The sequence below is a fragment of the Ictalurus furcatus genome, chromosome 24, assembly GCF_023375685.1.
Source record: "Ictalurus furcatus strain D&B chromosome 24, Billie_1.0, whole genome shotgun sequence".
NCBI classification, from domain to species: Eukaryota; Metazoa; Chordata; class Actinopteri; order Siluriformes; family Ictaluridae; genus Ictalurus; species Ictalurus furcatus.
In genome coordinates, this window is record NC_071278.1 from 10,496,674 (window position 1) to 10,516,177 (window position 19,504).

The 19,504-nt window shown below is 44.6% G+C and overlaps 1 protein-coding gene across 3 annotated transcripts in view; it reads right to left on the reverse strand.

Annotated features, from left to right (window-relative positions):
- smurf1 (SMAD specific E3 ubiquitin protein ligase 1) overlaps nt 1–19,204 on the reverse strand; it is a 51,385-nt gene extending 32,181 nt beyond the window's left edge. For all 3 annotated transcript variants that reach the window (XM_053612621.1, XM_053612620.1, XM_053612622.1), the window contains exon 1: nt 18,852–19,204. In XM_053612621.1, the coding sequence (XP_053468596.1) occupies nt 18,852–18,906 (55 nt within the window). In that variant the 5' untranslated portion in view covers nt 18,907–19,204. The remainder of the gene's footprint in view (nt 1–18,851) is intronic.
- Nucleotides 19,205–19,504: the final 300 nt, after the last annotated feature.

Here is a 19,504-nt window from a genome sequence, read left to right on the forward strand (position 1 = left end):
TACAATTAAATACACCTCAGCAATTTAAGCTGGACAGTGTAGTCCGCATATTAAAGTACACTAACTCATCGTGATTTACACGATTTGAAGCGCGAGCAGGTTATGAACGTTTTTTTTTTTCCTCCTTTCAAAATGAAAGTCATAAAATAAATCTCATACAAACGCCTGTACGAATAAATCCTGTTTATATCGATCAAACTAATCGTGATTATCATTTTGGCCATAAACGTGCAGCCCGGGTAGGTGAGGATTATTTATCATGATTATTCGTTGATTTTAAGGACAACAGATTTTTATTGCACGTTCACATTTAAATAAACAGACCGTTGCTTTCACCTCCATGTTGTGCTACATTCCTGCTGATGTACAAAGACTGGTGCTTAAAGTGCATCGTCTCATAGAAGCAAAATATAAATTATACAAAAAAATATAGGCTAAGTACAAATAAAAATGCCAATCAATCAAATGAAAATATGCGACCAAATGAAAACAATTCAGGCGAATGCAGAAAAGGCAATAACGGTGTTTACAGGAGGAGAGACGCAGACAAATCACCCTATAGAGCGGTGCAGGGATGACGTCATTTTGTACCGGAACCCGGAAGTTAGCATCACGCCGGTTCCCTCGACAAAAACCCAATAGGATTTTCACATAGGCTTTTGGATCATCGCAAAAAATAATCTCTGTGTTCAACAAAAGTGTACAATACTAACACGTTTTGTCCATCAAGGGCATTTTCACAAATGAACACAACTTTTATGAAGTTTGAAGCCGAAATACAATCTCCAGAAATAAACAGCTAACCGTACGCTATAAACAAACTACACCATGGTCGCTCGACTTCTACGTCACCGTCACCAAACTTCCCACAACTTCTCCAAACATGATTTAAAAATATTTTCCATAATACGGATTTACTCTGTGGATGAATCTTCATCCACGTGTTTTTTGGGGAATTGTGCACAGCACACCTGAACCAGTTTATCTGCAAAGACTTTTCCTGTTCGGCGTGATGACGTTTAATGTCCCCGACACCGTCTCTATTCGCGTTTAGCAACTTGTTAGCAACCGCCTTTTTTAATACACGGAAAAGCTTTTAAAACCTCGTGTGGTGTACTACTGGTGTACTTTATATCATAGAATAAAACGTGAAAATATTTTGAGCTTGTATTCACCACAGACCTTATTTCAGGCTTTTAACCAAAAAAAAAAATCCCACTTAAAAAACCCATTGAACCGCAAGGGCTAAAATGCTAACTCTATGGTGATTGGCTGTAAGTTTAGGAAGCACTTGATTTGATCTGCAACGGAGTTTTCTATGAGCGGAGGACGAACTTTACACGTCAGTATCGCAGTCGATCATGTTCATGTAATCATGGCCTAACACACACACACGCACATACACCAAAACCTTTCACAGGAGTAGATATAATAAAACAAAAATGAAATCTGATTACTCCATGTTTGTTCTTTGTACTACACTGAAGAAAAATTAAATAAACGCCGTGGTTGACTCGTATTGTGCTTTGCCGAACGGTGTCACATCCCCGAACAGTGTGTGTGTGTGTGTGTGTGTGTCCTTGCAGCTTCACTTACTGGTGTGTTAAAGGCCGTCCAGTCTAACAATCTAATTAGAAATAATTGCTGGGTTCCTGCTCAGCCTTGCACTGTTTTCGAACCCTAAAACCATTCTTCTGGTATTCGTTACATGCCCTGCATCCACGTCGAATCAGTCAGAAACCCTGAAACTAAATGCTGGCGGTTTGTTTGGTTTTTATACTGCATTTAAGTGCCAGTGAGATACTGCATTACCCACAATCCTTAAAACAAAGCCAATCAATTAGAGACGCTTTGGGAACGGTAAGACAGTAAAACAGTATGTGTGTGTGTGTGTGAGAGAGATTTCTCTCAGATAGGATGTTCCTCCCTAGATATGGCGTCAGATCAGCAGTGTAGTACAGTGCGGTGTATCTGAGGCACTGATTGTTTGTTCTGGGTTAGTGGGTTATAAGAGGCTTTTGTCGACTAGCCAAGATTAGATAACTATGTAGCTATGGTGTTCATGAAATGATGTTAGCTACAACTCACTAACCCACGCTCTCCGACAGCCACCGGTAGACTTTAGCGGTTTCCCAATCTGTAAATCGGAGTTCATATTCTATATCCAGGACGAAATCACTGGGTATGAAGGAGTGCAAAGCGACGCGGTATTTACTAAACCCATCGAGTAAAACAAGCGAATGAAGAACATGACAAATACACTATATGGTTAAAAATATGTGCACACCTGACCATTACATCCCTATGTGCTTACTGAACATCCCATTCCAGATTTATTCACCACTGTGTTTCCTGTTATAATAACCTCCATTCTTCTGGGAAGGCTTTCCACTAGATTTTAGGGTGTGGCTGTGGGGATTTGTGTTCATTCAGCTACAAGAGCGTTAGTGATGTTAGGTGAGGAGGTCTGGGGTGCAGTCGGTGTTCCAGTTCATCCCAAATGTGTTCAGTGGGGTTGAGGTCAGGGCTCTCGAGTTCTTCCAGTCCAACCTTCTCAAACCATGTCTTCACGGAGCTGGCTTTGTGCACAGGAGCATCGTCATGCTGGAACACGTTTGAGGTAAATTGTAATGCTACAGCATACAAAGACATTCTGTACAACCGTGTGATTCAGACTCTGTGGAAAGAGTTGGAAGAACCACAAATGTGTGTGACGGTCAGGTGTCCAGAAACATTTGGCCAGATAGTGTATATAGTGGATATAAAACATTTAACTTTTCACTAAAGTGCATTATGACTCTGAGAAACTATGACTCAGTGACGTGATTCGCAACACTTTAGTAGTTCGTTCTTTTGTAAAAGACAAAAGAAAAACAGCGCACCGTCTTGTTCCTCTGACTTTTTCCCCCTCATTTTTCACATTCAATTTTTTTGTTTTAGCTTCGAAAGAATGGCCACAATTCATAGGGTAGCTGGCTGGTTTGGTTTTCCGTCCTTCAAACTCTTTGAACACAAGGCTGTTGAAAATGTGTACGTCACCGCTCGGCTAAATCGTGATATACAGTTCGTATTGTTCGGTTTAATTCCAAAATCTGTCTATGGGTCTGTGGAGTGGTAGAATTGTATATAAATATCACAATCGTTAAGTAACAGCCTGTAAGTTTGAAAAAGTCGAAAAGAGAATTGTTCTTATTTCCTGTATAGTTTCATGCTCAAATATCAACATTATCAGCGAGGGACCCCTTTAACTGTATAATAAACTCCATGGTCAACTTCTGTACGGATTTTAACTGGAAAATAAATCCCACACACCTCATCTGTATGGCTATATTTCATGAACATTATTTAAAATGTGTCAAAGAATGTTTGTTTTGAGCCAGAGAGCTTTCGGTTCCAGAAGGTTCTGCAATAGAAACCTCAGAAGAGTTATCTCCCAGGGGAAGACGGAGTCAGACAGTGGCGAAGACTCCGAAGCGACAGTGACCTCGGACGTGACGTAGGATTTGCTGCAGGTTACGCAGCGAAAAAGGAAGCGTGATTCGGATGAGTCAGGGGCTCGGGTAGAAGGTTGGCAGTGTGGACCAGTCCGTATCGGACGACACGACCTTACAAAGTCCACTGGGTCTAAGGAGTCGTGTGGGGTCGGGGTACCCTTCGAAAACGATCCAGCATTTGAGCTTTGAAGGATCGAAATGATTGGAATATAAACGTAATTGCATCACTTTGAGCTCGGACATGATTGGTTCAGAGTCCGAGACGGTGTTAGACTTCAGGATGGCGTTGGGGACTTATGGGGAAAAGCATTAAATCCGCGTTAAGATTGATTTATTGGGGGTGGGGTGTTTGAGTAAGCCCATGGAAGTCGAGTGATGACTTCTATCCATCCATTTTCTGTACCGCTTATCCCAACATAGTCGCAAGGAACCTGGAGTCAATCCCAGGGAACTTGGGGCACAAGACGGGGGACACGCTGGATGGGGTGCCAACCAATCGCAGGGCACAATCACACACACATTTCAGACAATTTCAAAATGCCAATCAGCCTACAATGCATTTCTTTGGACTGGGGGGGGAACCCCCAAAGCACAGGGTGAACGGGGCGAACGTGGGGCTGAGGTGGGGCGGGATTTGAACCCCGAACCCCCAGAGGTACAAGGCAAACCACTATAAAGTCATATAAACCCATTCTAACACAGCATTAAAATAAACATCTAAAAGGACAGGACTAATAACGTGCATCATCTGCATAAGCATCTAAGCCGAGCTCATCACATGACCTTGACGATATACTGCGATAACACTCGACGTCTCTCTCCTCCTTCACCCACTACTATTCAAATTCAAAGAGGCAACTGTGTAACAGTCAACAGCATCAATGCTGCAGCTGGGTTAGCATAAAAACTGCATAGTTCCCCCACCCCCAGGCTCAACCCCCAGCTGAACTGAACATCATACAGAGGAATGTCAGGGGGTCACATGCTCCGGATGCCTCAACGACTGCACGTGAACACGCTGTCTGGAACCTGCCCCGGCGTGGGACGAGGACAACGAGACCGAGGAAGACAAACGGAGACCCGAGAGGCGCTAGCAACAGATGAGAGAAGAAAGCGACAGCCAGAGAGAAGAAGTATGGAGGTTAGACATGATGGTGAGAGTGATGAGGTGATTTCAATCGTTCAGAAAAACACTGGAATATAAGCGCTGAGCATTCTGCAATTAAACATTGACTGTATCACCATCCTGGACTCGAGCTCCAGTTTTGATCCACACCATCCTGGCTCTGTTCTTCTACTACCCTCGTAATTCACCATCTCCGCCATAAAATAGGTCACGGCTTCGAGCTGTCCGTTTTACAGGTCAAAGTATTTACGACTATTTGCGGCTGCCGTGTTTACCGTTCCGACTCGGCCGGGCCGAGACGCGCCACTGAGCGGTATAGGAGTCGATCTAACGTCCCGCGGAAGCTGTTAAACCCTACACGTGAGAGAAGGAGATGGAGAAAATAAACAACAATACGGGCTTAATATAAATCGACTGTTCCGTCCGTCACCCGCGGCTGAGACCACAGCGTGACGTCGAGATGATAAGCCTAGTACTGGGAAAGCTCTTCTCACAGAACCCTAGCAGGTTGGGCCTCCCTGCCGACCGACACACGAAGCGAAGGTCAGACTAAATATTCCGCGGTGTTCTGTGTGGCTTGCGGACATTCAAAACAAATCTCCAACCCCCTCGGTTCCTCGCGAAAGGTTGACGGCCTCGAGCGCGCGGTAATTATTAACATGCGCACGCATGCAGCACGTGGACACTGTCTCACCAGACCAGGCGTCACTCGTTCCCTTGCTCGTCATACGGCACGTTACACAAGAAGCAGTGATACACTCTCTCACACACTCACCCTCTCACACTCACAGAATATATGAAGTCCTAGGACAAACAGGTTACTTTTAAATCAGGCACCGTGTCACAGGGTCAAATTACAGTCAAAGGGTACTTCAGAATATCTGAAACATGTATTGTGCACGTGTCGCTGTAATTTATTCTGCTGTTCAAAGACTCGCATGCAGATTCACGGCCACTTCGTTATCCTTCTTTACTGAAACACACGAGCGGAAAGAGCAGGGCGTAAGACGAGTGCGGACGGAAGAAATGGATGGAGTGATGGAGTCAGCGCTTTATTGACCGCCCTCGCTTGAAGTGAAAGAAAGAAAGAAAGAAAGAAAGAAAGAAAGAAAGAGGGTGTGAAGGACCAGGTGTACACCCTGACTGACTTACAAAGGAACTGGCGTTAAACTGGTGCAACTTGCTGCACTCCAGGATGATTCACTCATACGCCAATTATTAATATAACGATTAATAAACAATATATAAATAAATAAAAAAAACACAACTGGTTTTGGGGTGGTTTTTTTTTTTTTTAAATCCTTATACAGTTTTAAGACACTTTTTGTGTCAGCACGGGCCTGGGTCACAGACACAAACATCTGGAGAGCACATTAAGGTAAACACAGCTGTTTAGCGGCAACAAGCAAAGCTTTACCTCCACACACACACACACACACACACACACACACACACACACGTAAAAAAAATAATAATAATAATAATAAATAAATAAATAAATAAATAAATTTCAGTACTTCAAAACTTACTGTACTTCTGTGTGAGAGTCTGTGAGCTGAACGAAAAACAGTGGGTGACTTAAAAACTGTTTTTTGCTTTTTTTTTTTGTTTTGTAACCATGGCTTTATGTTCGCGTATAATTGCATCCAGCCCGTTTTGTACGTTAACACAACAATGACTACTAACCCGCCCCATTAATCCCTCTATCCCCGAGCACCGAAACCCTGCGCGCAGCACAGAATACACTCTTACAGGAAAACGGCAGCACCAAGAAACAGACTGGGGAAAAAAATTATTATTATTATTATTATTATTATTATTATTATTTTAAACAAAACACACAAAACACAACAGTGCCAAAATTAGATATATTTTTTCTCTTCTTCTGCCCATGATTGTGCGGACTTCCCTCGCTTCAAGAAAGAACGCACAGGCGGACGCAGCTCAATCGAACGAGGGATTTTTTCCCCAGGATTTCCTTTTAGTTCTAATGAAATTACTCACAGCTGCCTCACGCTCAAGGCTACATGTTTTTCACTGGGGAAAAAAAAAACCAACAACAAAAAAACAAACAAAAAAAAAACCCCCATCAACTGCAAAATCCCACTGGACTCCGTTCAGGTGTTCTTCCTCAGCTGAGATTAGTGTTCTGGACCGTCTCTGAAGTTCTCCTACAAGACAAGACATGGGTCTGTGTCTGCTGTATGATTGACGTAGGACTAAAAGAAAACCCTACATAATAGATTTTCTGCTGTGAGAAAAATCTAACCTACTTAAAGACGAGCAGGGAAACAGAACTATAAAATCCTCCTAACGGTCCAAGGAATTCGGGGAGCTGTGCCAGGATTCAAAGCCTCCTTTTCTTTTTTACTTTGTGGAACATCGATCCAGAGCGACTACTGTTCTTGCAGGCGATGTGTTTTCACATCCTATAGTCAGCAACTATAAAAATAAAATCCCAGGTTGCTGTGTGTGTGTGTGTGTGTGTGTGTGTGTGTGTGTGTGTAAAAAAGAGAAACCGATCTAATTCAATCTTTCAGGAATCTCCTCGTTTATAGAGGAATGCATCTTGGCCACAGCTCCAAACTCACCCCTGAACCCCAACACCCTGCTTCTCTCGCTTCTCTTCATCTCTCTACGCCGGTTGCTGAGGAGTGTGTGTGTTTCGTTTTCTGCTGATCGCCGTGGTTTTACTGGTAGGGCCAAACGAATGCGAGCCACGAGATCCTCACTAGGGCTGGGCGATATGTGAGGAACACCACACAACAGAGCGTGCTGCAATACGAAAATAACGCACGCCGGGGTGGTGAGATTCGGCATGACGCACAGCGGAGCGTCGCTTCCCCCCTGAACTGCGTTACTGTCCACACGAATAACTGGGAGTTTAGTGATTCTGCTTATACCACGGCGATCAGCCAACTCTTTACAACATTCTGCTGTCGTCATGATCCGTGTCTCAAACTGAAAAAAAATATTAATTATTTAATAAAATGTAAAAAATAACCATTACAAACTCGCTGCGTGTTCAAAAATATTTATTAATTCATCGAGAATATTTCGATAGGTTTAAGAGGCTTTTACTACAGCGATTTGCCGACGATTACAATGTTTCATTTATACTGAACGACAAATTGTGCATTTTAACGGTTTATAGTTAGATTTAATGTTGTGGAATGTTAATTCGCTTACATTATAGTCTCTATAAAGACTGCTCACTTCACCAGCATACCAGCCTGCCCCTCTCTCTCTCTCGAGAGAGAGAGAGAGAGAGAAAATATATAGCTCGCCATTTTACAGAGAAATCTGCACTCATAGGCCCTGTTTACACTAGTTTTAAAATGAAACCGATCCTCGTCCACACTGGCGTTTCCGCTGTGTTTCAGAAATGATCTCCGTCCACACTACACGACCGAATACGCAGGTCACATGACCATTCATGCACACTGGTTGCTAGTCCAAACCGGCATCCATGTAGGGCTTACACCGCTCGAAATGAGATTTGTTGACAATTTCTCTAATCATAGATCGCCTCTTGCGCATGTAGGCAGCAGCAGTTTTATAAAATACAGAATTTAACTGCACAATGGCTGCTAAGAATGACGACAAAGTCGGCAAAGCTTGCGGTTCAGTCTCCGTGTTGTTGAGCGTAATGGTCATATGGTAGGGGCTTGACGAATCAGGGAAGGATACGCAATAATCCAGACCCAATCAGGGGGCGAATGTGGGTGAAGCCACGCCCTCGATTTCAAAAGTCTTCGTTTTGTTCCGTTTACACTGAAACGCGAGCCCGGGGGTTTCAAACAAAAACGGAGTCTTCGGCGTTTCCAAAAGTCTCCGTTTTCGAGGGTGGAAACCGCCGGAGTAGTGTAGATGACAGGCGTAACCGTAGCAACAGTTATGCGTTTTAAAACGAAAACCGCCCTAGTGTAAATAGGGCCATAAACTCTTCTGTCCTGAAGACTTTCCTGAGCTGGGAAAGTAACACGGTCGTGTTAAACAGACCGATGAGCTCCGGTTCTCATTAAAACGTTCCGCTGTCGTCGTGATTGTCGTCATGATCCGTTTCTCACGATGAAAATAAAAAAACATTCTCACTGTGTGATCAAAAATATGAATACATCTATAATGTTTTGGTAGGTAAAATTTTGGTACTGAACAACGGTCTAGAATAGTGCACAAGTATGCGAACTAGTAGTCAGGAAATCGCTTCTCACTTGCATATAGTTTAACCTCACTCAATTTTGTCCCGGTGTTCACCACCACACTCTCGTCACCGCTTCACCTCCTGCTGAATGAATTCTCCAACTCTCACTGAAAACCACTGACTTTCGGCCACGTCGCCGCATAGCTGCCCGAGTAGAGCGACAGGACGCAAGACAACCCGACGCATTCGGTCTCGGAGCGAAAGACGAGTGCGGAGGAAACTGAAAGGCAACAGTGAAGAAACGCACAGTCTTGTTACAGGATGCGGTCGTAAAATGAGTGACAAGGGGGATTAAAGTATAAACGTCTCACACCAGGGTATTCGTTATAGAGAAATACATTCCATAAAACCTCCGACTGACTCACGGGTCGTGTGTAAACCTCTCGTGTGTCATCCTGATGCACTTTCACACTATTTCAATCGATTCAGGATCATTGAGGATTAAGAGATGTTTAACTCCATTAAAACGTGAAGCTGTGTGCAGGCCACAGGAATGCACAATAAAACAAAGCAGCATTGTACTGCTTTGTCCCTGTCCCTGAACACGCTCACAATAACGGTCTTCATGTTGGACAACAAAATAATTCTGCTCTGAAACAGGCGTCACATGCTCGCTCCGTTTAGAACGTCACGTTAATCGTAATGAGGAACGCAGATATTCATCAAACGTGTGATGAAGTTTAACCCCTATACCTGCTTTTACAGCTTAGTGTAGATCCACATGCATCTTCATGACCTTATCGTCTACGTTTATTATGAAACTGGAACGTATTCTGTTGAACTGCTTCTTGTTTTGTTTTTGTTTTTCTGTAAGCTTTTTACAAAGAAGCTTTTAAATCAAGCAAGCTTATTATTATTTATAATACTGAACAGCAAGATACTTAAGCCCTATTTGGACGGGATTAAGTTTATATCTGGAGCTGGGGTCATTTCCGTATTTTACACGCACTCCATGATCAATTTATTTCTGTTCTGATCGGCCGTGTCTGTTTTTCTCCGTCGTCTTCAGAGGAAATTACAGGCTGGATTACCTTCTGTTTTTCACCAAACTCAGTGCTGGTCTGATCATTTCAGTTCCAGATACACGTGTCCGTGATTTTCTATACAGATGTTGCCTCACGCTGCAAAAAAAATTGATGCATGAATGCTGCTACTTGCCGTTTTTATTAAATACCCCTATAGAGACTTTAATTCTTTTTTAAATTTTAAAAAAAGATCCTAGTGACAAATCTAGCAACTTTTTGAGCAGACGTTAGTGACTGGCCTGTACTCGACACGGCTCTCCAGATCACACCACGGCTGCTGATATATGAGTTGAGAGAGTTCACTCGACTTCACTCGACTCACCACCAGTGTGTAAAGTGTTGCACTTGTGACCAATCACAGGTCACCACTGTTCCCCAACGACCAATCACAAATCACCACCGTTCCCCAACGTAAATCACAAATCACCACTGTTCCCCAACGTAAATCACAGGTCACCACTGTTCCCCAATCACCGATCAGTGGTGTTCCCCAATCACCGATCACAACTGTACCCCAACGACCAATCACAAAATCACCGCTGTTCCTCAATCGCCGATCACCGCTGTTCCCCAACGACCAATCACAAATCACCGCTGTTCCCCAGTCACCGATCACCGCTGTTCCCCAACGACCAATCACAAATCACCGCTGTTCCCCAGTCACCGATCACCGCTGTTCCCCAACGACCAATCACAATATTGACTCGTTGAGAGAAAAGGTAGATCGGTTGCCCGCGTGCAACCGACGCTATCGTTCATTTCAGACAAAGCGAGGAAACACCTGGAATTTGGCGAAGCACCTGAAAGACGCCCCTATATTATGTTTGTTTGAGGCAGCTGCATTGTGGCCATGAAACCATCCAACGTTATGCTCCATGTAATGTTTGCGATAGCCAGTTATTTGTTAACGACGCTAACGCATTGCAGTGTTATAAACTACCTCCTAATGGGCCACCATGCATCTCCATTCAGCCCATGTCCTGTCAGGAAAATGTAGCCTAATGTCACTAATAATTATTCAAATGTTCATGCTTTTAATAAATCATTTTGGCCTGCCATAAAACCACACCATGGTATCGACTCTGGTATCGAGTATCGTGTACTTTTGGTGGCATCAGTACCGACTACTAGATTTTTGGTATCGTGACATCCCTAATCAGTTGTGCTGATTGTTTACTGCTTACTGTTTGGATTGGTTGCCATCCTCTTGGTGGTATATTGGTGATGTGAAACTCAGGGTCTGACTAACGTGGCATCGCTGGCGGTCCGTCAGCGTAAATATGCCTCGGGCAGTTGATCCCTTTCTACATCATTTTTGGTGATAAAACTGAAATGGAGATTGGATGCTCATCATCCCAACTTTAAAGGCTTTAAAGTTCTGTCCGCATCTCGATTCTCCAACATACGAGTACTGTCAGACACTCGGAATCACTCGTCGTCTGTGATGTACACACCGCCAATCCAGAGTATCCCTGAACACACTGCTCAATACCTGGTACTATCCCATGCATCTGGTCTAACAACAGCGCCCGACCTAAGTCCAAGTCACCATCTACTGACTGCAGGACGAGCCGATCGTTGATTTATCTCAACCGCGATGTAGAGCGCCATAATTCGTCTACGAACCCTGATGCTTCACATCGTCATTTTGCTCTTCCGAACGGTCGCTCCATCTCTGATAAAGTCTCAAACCTCAACGAAATATTCACTGACAAAAACCTCGATGTTACTACTTGTCGAAACCTGGCAAGTACCCAGTGATTACTTGCAGCTGAACCTTCTTACACCAGATGGATATAGACACCTGTCTTCTGTCATCCACTTGATTTCCACAACACTAATACATACAAATATACGGTACTGAAGGCTGATTTTGATTTTCATTGTCCTCTCACAATTATTCTACTATATCGTCCTCCTAAGGCTCAATTGGACGTTTTTTCCCGAACTCTGTGGACTGCTAACTCTTGCCTGCGCTTCGTCATCACGTGTCCTCCTCCTTGGTGACTTTAATATTCATTTAATATAGAGTGTGCTCTGACTCATCTCAACTATTGTCTGTTTTCGACTGTTTCAATGTGACTTTTCCTACTGACACCCATGGCCATACTCGTGATTTAATCTGTACATCTGGGTTTGATATTTCTTCAATCTCCTCTTTTGACCCCGGCATCTCTGATCATAAACTCATTGAATTTAGTCTCAGTCTACCTGCTCAAACAAAATGCAGTAAGACAATGTTATCCTATCGGGACCTTAAATCTGATGATGCCACGTTACTCTCTGCTTCCATTTCTTCCTCTACAATTTCTGATGTTTTTGATATCTCCTGTCCTTCAACGATACTCTCAAAATACCTCTCTGTTATTCCTGATATTTTGCATAAGCATGCACCTATTAAGACTAGTCCTGTCCCCTGTTCCCAGACTTCTCCCTGGTATACACCTGAGCTCTGGGCCTTAAAAGTGATTGGTAGACGCCTCGAGTGGCTTTATAGGAAAACTGGTCTTACAGTTCACCATCTAGCTCTCACTGATCACCTCAACACATTCAAAACTGCTCTGAACTCTGTGTGGTCTCTGTGTTTCCACAATAATCAATAAAGCAAGCAATAGGCCTAAGGTTTTGTTTGACACAATCAATAAGCCTCACCCAACCTCCAGCTCATGATGTTCACACATCTGAAAAGCTCTGTAGCTCTTTCTGGAAATATTACCAGGAAAAGTTGAATGCTGTCTGCCAGTGCTTTATAGCCAAGGCCCGAGATCTGCTCCCGCTCTCCAGACCGGTCCACTATCAGCATGTTTAAATGAAATATAACGATGGCTTAACTCCAACTTTTTATAACTGAACATCGACAAAACTGATATCATTATCATTGGAACACAAACATGTACTAAAAATATCCTTTATGACATTACTTGTGACATCGATAGCACTCTCATTAAACCATTTAGTACTGTAAAACATTTAGGCATCATCTTTGATCCCTCCCTCACCTTTGAAGCTCATATAAACTCCATTTCTAAACTTGGATTCTTTCAAGTGCGTCACATTGCTCGACTCCGTCCCTTTATTACCCACAAAGACACCGAAACACTGGTTCATGCGTTTATATCCTCACGTCTTCTTCTATTGCAATATTGCTCCATTGCTATTGGTTCTTTATGTTGCAATATATTCAAAACTCAACTGCCGCTTGACTTCTTACACATACCAAGCGCTCAGCTCACATTACTCCAATCCTGTCTGAACTGCACTGGCTACCGGATTCGTTTCACATTAAATATAAAATAATCCTTCTTACAGTCAAATCCCTTCACGGTTTGAAACCTTGCTAACTTGCAGTGCACTGTTTCTCCCCTCCAACCCGCCCAGCTCTCTCAGGTTCTCTGGGCTCGGACTCCTCTCTGTCCCAAGGTGTCGTCTCTCTACCATGGGTGGCAGGTCTTCCGGTGTTGTAGCACCCAAGATCTGGAATTCACTCCCTCTGACTCTTCGCAGCATCACATCCATCTCTGAGCTCAAATCCTTTAAACGTACTTTTTAAACGTACTTTAGACTTATCCGTTTTCTCAGTGTTATTTGTCCAAACGTGTTGCTATGCATTTTGCTCTCAGTGTCTGTACTGTGTTTTTCATTTTTTTGTGTTTGTTTGTTCATTGTTTTTCACATTTTGTGTTTGTCCATGATTATTCACTGTCTGTGTATTATTTTATTGCTATTACAAAAGCGTCCTTGAGCTCTGTAAAGGTGCTATATAAATGAAACATTTATTATTAATTATCATCATCATCATCATCATCATCACCTTCTATTCTGATTAAACTCTATTCAACCCTACTTTACAATATTCAAAGTGAAAATCTTCCTCAGCAATCCTAATATGCAAATTGATATGGAAATGATCCTGATGAATACATTAATAATATGTAATTACTAATCAAATAATAAGTAATATGTACATTAATCAAATTAGCACCTGACGTGGTGTAGTGACTTTGAGCATGTTTTAGCTACTTTCGCCTGACAAAGAGTTTTAACAGTAAACTGTATCAGAGCAGTTCAGCTGCATTTTAAAAGCTCTGTGTGGAATGGAAACACTTTTCTGAGAGCAGTGAGGAGATCAAGAAGCTCCTCACTAACACAAAAATGATCAAAGCCATGCTCACAAACACCGCGACTGTGAACAAGCTCTAATGGGTTAGGTTACTTCTAGCAGTTTTTTCTTTACATGCAAGACATTGGGGGCGATTTCTGAGGACAACACACACCTGTGGGGGCAACAAAACACAAACTACCCCAGCATTACTGACCGCTGTAGTTCTACTGCTACTTTCATTAACCAGCTAACACGGTGCTGCCACAGCAGGGCTCCTCAAGCTAATCGGCTAACACACACAGACTAACAGACACACACCTACAGACACCAACGCAGGTAAAACGCAGAGATTCCAACGCAGTTAAAACGCAGAGACTCCAACGCAGTTAAACGCAGAGACTCCAACGCAGTTAAACGCAGAGACTCCAACGCAGTTAAACGCAAAGACTCCAACGCAGTTAAACGCAGAGACTCCAACGCAGTTAAACGCAGAGACACCAATGGAGAGACAGCAATGCAGTTAAACGCAGAGACACCAACGCAGAGAGACACTAATGCAGAGACACCAACGCAGTTAAATGCAGAGACACCAACGCAGAGACAACAACGCAGTTAAACACAGAAACATCAAGCAGTTAAATGCAGAGACACCAATGCGGAGACACCAACGCAGATAAACGCAGAGATAACCAATGCAGAGACACCAACGCAGTTAAACCAAGAGACACCAACATAGAGACGCCAAAGCAGTTAAACGCAGAGACACCAACGCAGTTAAACGCAGAGACACCAACGCAGTTAAACGCAGAGACACCAACGCAGTTAAACGCAGAGACACCAACGCAGAGACACCAACGCAGTTAAACGAAGAGACACCAACAGAGACGCCAAAGCAGTTAAACGCAGAGACACCAACGCAGTTAAACGCTGAGACACCAACGCAGTTAAACGCTGAGACACCAACGCAGTTAAACGCTGAGACACCAACGCAGCGACACCAACACAGTGACATCAACACAGTTAAACGCGGAGACACCAACGCGGAGACACCAACGCAGATAAACGCAGAGATAACCAATGCAGAGACACCAACGCAGTTAAACCGAGAGACACCAACGAAGTTAAACCGAGAGACACCAACATAGAGACGCCAACGCAGTTAAACGCAGAGACACCAACGCAGTTAAATGCAGAGACACCATGGAGAAACCAACGCAGATAAACGCAGAGACACCAACGCAGAGACACCATGGAGACACCAACGCAGATAAACGCAGAGACTCCAACGCAGATAAACGCAGAGACTCCAACGCAGATAAATGCAGAGACTCCAACGCAGATAAACGCAGAGACTCCAACGCAGAGACTCCAACGCAGATAAACGCAGAGACTCCAACGCAGATAAATGCAGAGACTCCAACGCAGTTAAACGCAGAGACACCAATGGAGAGACAGCAACGCAGTTAAACGCAGAGACACCAACGCAGAGAGACACTAATGCAGAGACACCAACGCAGTTAAACGCAGAGACACCAACGCAGAGACAACAACGCAGTTAAACACAGAGACACCAAGCAGTTAAATGCAGAGACACCAACGCAGTTAAACGCAGAGACACCAATGCGGAGACACCAACGCAGATAAACGCAGAGATAACCAATGCAAAGACACCAACACAGTTAAACCAAGAGACACCAACACAGAGACGCCAAAGCAGTTATACGCAGACACCAACGCAGTTAAACGCAGAGACACCAACGCAGTTAAACGCAGAGACACCAACGCAGAGACACCAACGCAGTTAAACGAAGAGACACCATGGAGACACCAACGCAGTTGAACGCGGAGACACCTACGCAGAGACAACAACGCAGTTAAACACAGACACCAACGCAGTTAAATGCAGAGACACCAACGCGGCTAAACGCGGAGACACCAACGCAGCGACACCAACACAGTGACATCAACACAGTTAAACGCGGAGACACCAACGCGGAGACACCAACGCAGATAAACGCAGAGATAACCAATGCAGAGACACCAATGCAGTTAAACGCAGAGACACCAACGCAGTTAAACCGAGAGACACCAACATAGAGACGCCAACGCAGTTAAACGCAGAGACACCAACGCAGTTAAATGCAGAGACACCATGGAGAAACCAACGCAGATAAACGCAGAGACACCAACGCAGATAAACGCAGAGACACCATGGAGACACCAACGCAGATAAACGCAGAGACTCCAACGCAGATAAATGCAGAGACACCATGGAGACTCCAACGCAGATAAACGCAGAGACTCCAACGCAGATAAACGCAGAGACTCCAACGCAGATAAACGCAGAGACTCCAACGCAGATAAACGCAGAGACTCCAACGCAGATAAACGCAGAGACACCATGGAGACACCAACGCAGATAAACGCAGAGACTCCAACGCAGATAAACGCAGAGACTCCAACGCAGATAAACGCAGAGACTCCAACGCAGATAAACGCAGAGACTCCAACGCAGATAAACGCAGAGACACCATGGAGACTCCAACGCAGATAAACGCAGAGACTCCAACGCAGATAAACGCAGAGACTCCAACGCAGATAAACGCAGAGACTCCAACGCAGATAAACGCAGAGACACCATGGAGACACCAACGCAGATAAACGCAGAGACTCCAACGCAGATAAACGCAGAGACACCATGGAGACACCAACGCAGATAAACGCAGAGACTCCAACGCAGATAAACGCAGAGACTCCAACGCAGATAAACGCAGAGACTCCAACGCAGATAAACGCAGAGACTCCAACGCAGATAAACGCAGAGACTCCAACGCAGATAAACGCAGAGACACCATGGAGACACCAACGCAGATAAACGCAGAGACTCCAACGCAGATAAACGCAGAGACTCCAACGCAGATAAACGCAGAGACTCCAACGCAGATAAACGCAGAGACTCCAACGCAGATAAACGCAGAGACACCATGGAGACTCCAACGCAGATAAACGCAGAGACTCCAACGCAGATAAACGCAGAGACTCCAACGCAGATAAACGCAGAGACTCCAACGCAGATAAACGCAGAGACACCATGGAGACACCAACGCAGATAAACGCAGAGACTCCAACGCAGATAAACGCAGAGACACCATGGAGACACCAACGCAGATAAACGCAGAGACTCCAACGCAGATAAAAGCAGAGACTCCAACGCAGATAAACGCAGAGACTCCAACGCAGATAAACGCAGAGACACCATGGAGACACCAACGCAGATAAACGCAGAGACTCCAACGCAGATAAACGCAGAGACTCCAACGCAGATAAACGCAGAGACTCCAACGCAGATAAACGCAGAGACTCCAACGCAGATAAACGCAGAGACTCCAACGCAGATAAACGCAGAGACTCCAACGCAGATAAACGCAGAGACTCCAACGCAGATAAATGCAGAGACACCATGGAGACTCCAACGCAGATAAACGCAGAGACACCATGGAGACACCAACGCAGATAAACGCAGAGACTCCAACGCAGATAAACGCAGAGACTCCAACGCAGATAAACGCAGAGACTCCAACGCAGATAAACGCAGAGACACCATGGAGACTCCAACGCAGATAAACGCAGAGACTCCAACGCAGATAAACGCAGAGACTCCAACGCAGATAAACGCAGAGACTCCAACGCAGATAAACGCAGAGACACCATGGAGACTCCAACGCAGATAAACGCGGAGACTCCAACGCAGATAAACGCAGAGACTCCAACGCAGATAAACGCAGAGACTCCAACGCAGATAAACGCAGAGACTCCAACGCAGATAAACGCAGAGACACCATGGAGACACCAACGCAGATAAACGCAGAGACTCCAACGCAGATAAACGCAGAGACTCCAACGCAGATAAACGCAGAGACTCCAACGCAGATAAACACAGAGACTCCAACGCAGATAAACACAGAGACTCCAACGCAGTTAAACGCATTGACTCCAACGCAGTTAAACGCAGAGACACCAATGGAGAGACAGCAACGCAGTTAAACGCAGAGACACCAATGGAGAGACACCAACACAGTTAAACGCAGAGACACCGACACAGTTAAATGCAAAGACACCAATATGGAGACACCAACGCAGTTAAACGCAGGGACACCAACGCAGAGACACTAACGCAGAGACACTAACGCAGAGACACTAACGCAGACTAAGAAACTAACACAAAGAATAACACACCAACACGGACTAAGAGACTTACAAGATACTAAAAGACTAACACACACACACACACACACAGACACACAGACTAAGAGCCTAACACATACAAACAGACTAAGAGCCTAACACACACACACACACACACACACACACACACACACACACTAGGAGCCTAAAACACACACACACACACACACACACACACACTAGGAGCCTAAAACACACACACACAAACAGAGTAAGAGCCTAACACACACACAGAAACTAACACAGACTAAGAGCTTAACACACACACACACACACACACACACACAGAGAGAGAGAGAGAGAGAGAGACTAAAACACACACACACACAGACTAAGACTAAGACACACACACACACACACACACACACACAGACTAAGACACACACACACACACACACACACACACAGACTAAGACACACACACACACAGACTAAGAAACACACACACACACACACACACACACACACGAGCAGCTAGCCAGCTAGCTAGCTAACATGTTTAGCTCCCCGGATACCAAGAGATGAGAAGCCGAGCCGGTTGTAACACACCCTGTAGCGTTTGAAACACCGCGCAGTAACTTACACACACACAGATACAGATACAGACACACACACACATTTCCGGGAGGTTGATTAGATCAGACAGAGATCTTACCTGTCAGTCTGATTTTGATGCTTGACCCGTTCCTCCGAGTCCCAGGATTCGACATCACTCCTGAAAATAAATTAATCAGACTAACTTTCTCTCAGGCCCCAAACCGCCGACACACAGCCAGGCTCGACGCAGCCCGACAAACCGGCGACGGTGTGCGCGTTTCCCCCCGAAACGGAAAACCGAGATTATTTCCTTTCAGGCGAAGCCCCCTGCTCGTTTCTCCCGGACTGAAGAACATACGCTAACATTTTTTCGAGCTCGACGGCGCGCTGACATCACGCTCGTGCACGAGGTGGGGGGAAAAGAAATACGTGCGCGCCCACGACAACCGCGCCAACATCCGGTCTGCACCCGTGTACTTGGCTACAATCCAAAATGGCGCCCTAATGGACGTGTAGCGCACTACAGAGCGTGTAGAATTTTTAATACTCGATGATGTACTTATAAAAGAAGCTGTGCCATTTGTCAGCTAATCAAGCTAATGGTTTTGTTGTTGGTATTAAAATAATGTGATACACTATATGGCCAAAAGTATGTGCACCCCTGACCATTACACACATATGTGGTTCTTCCCCAAACTATTGCCACAAAATTGGAAGCACAAAATTGTATAGGGTGTCTTTGTTGTGTCTTTGTGTTACAATTTCCCTTGA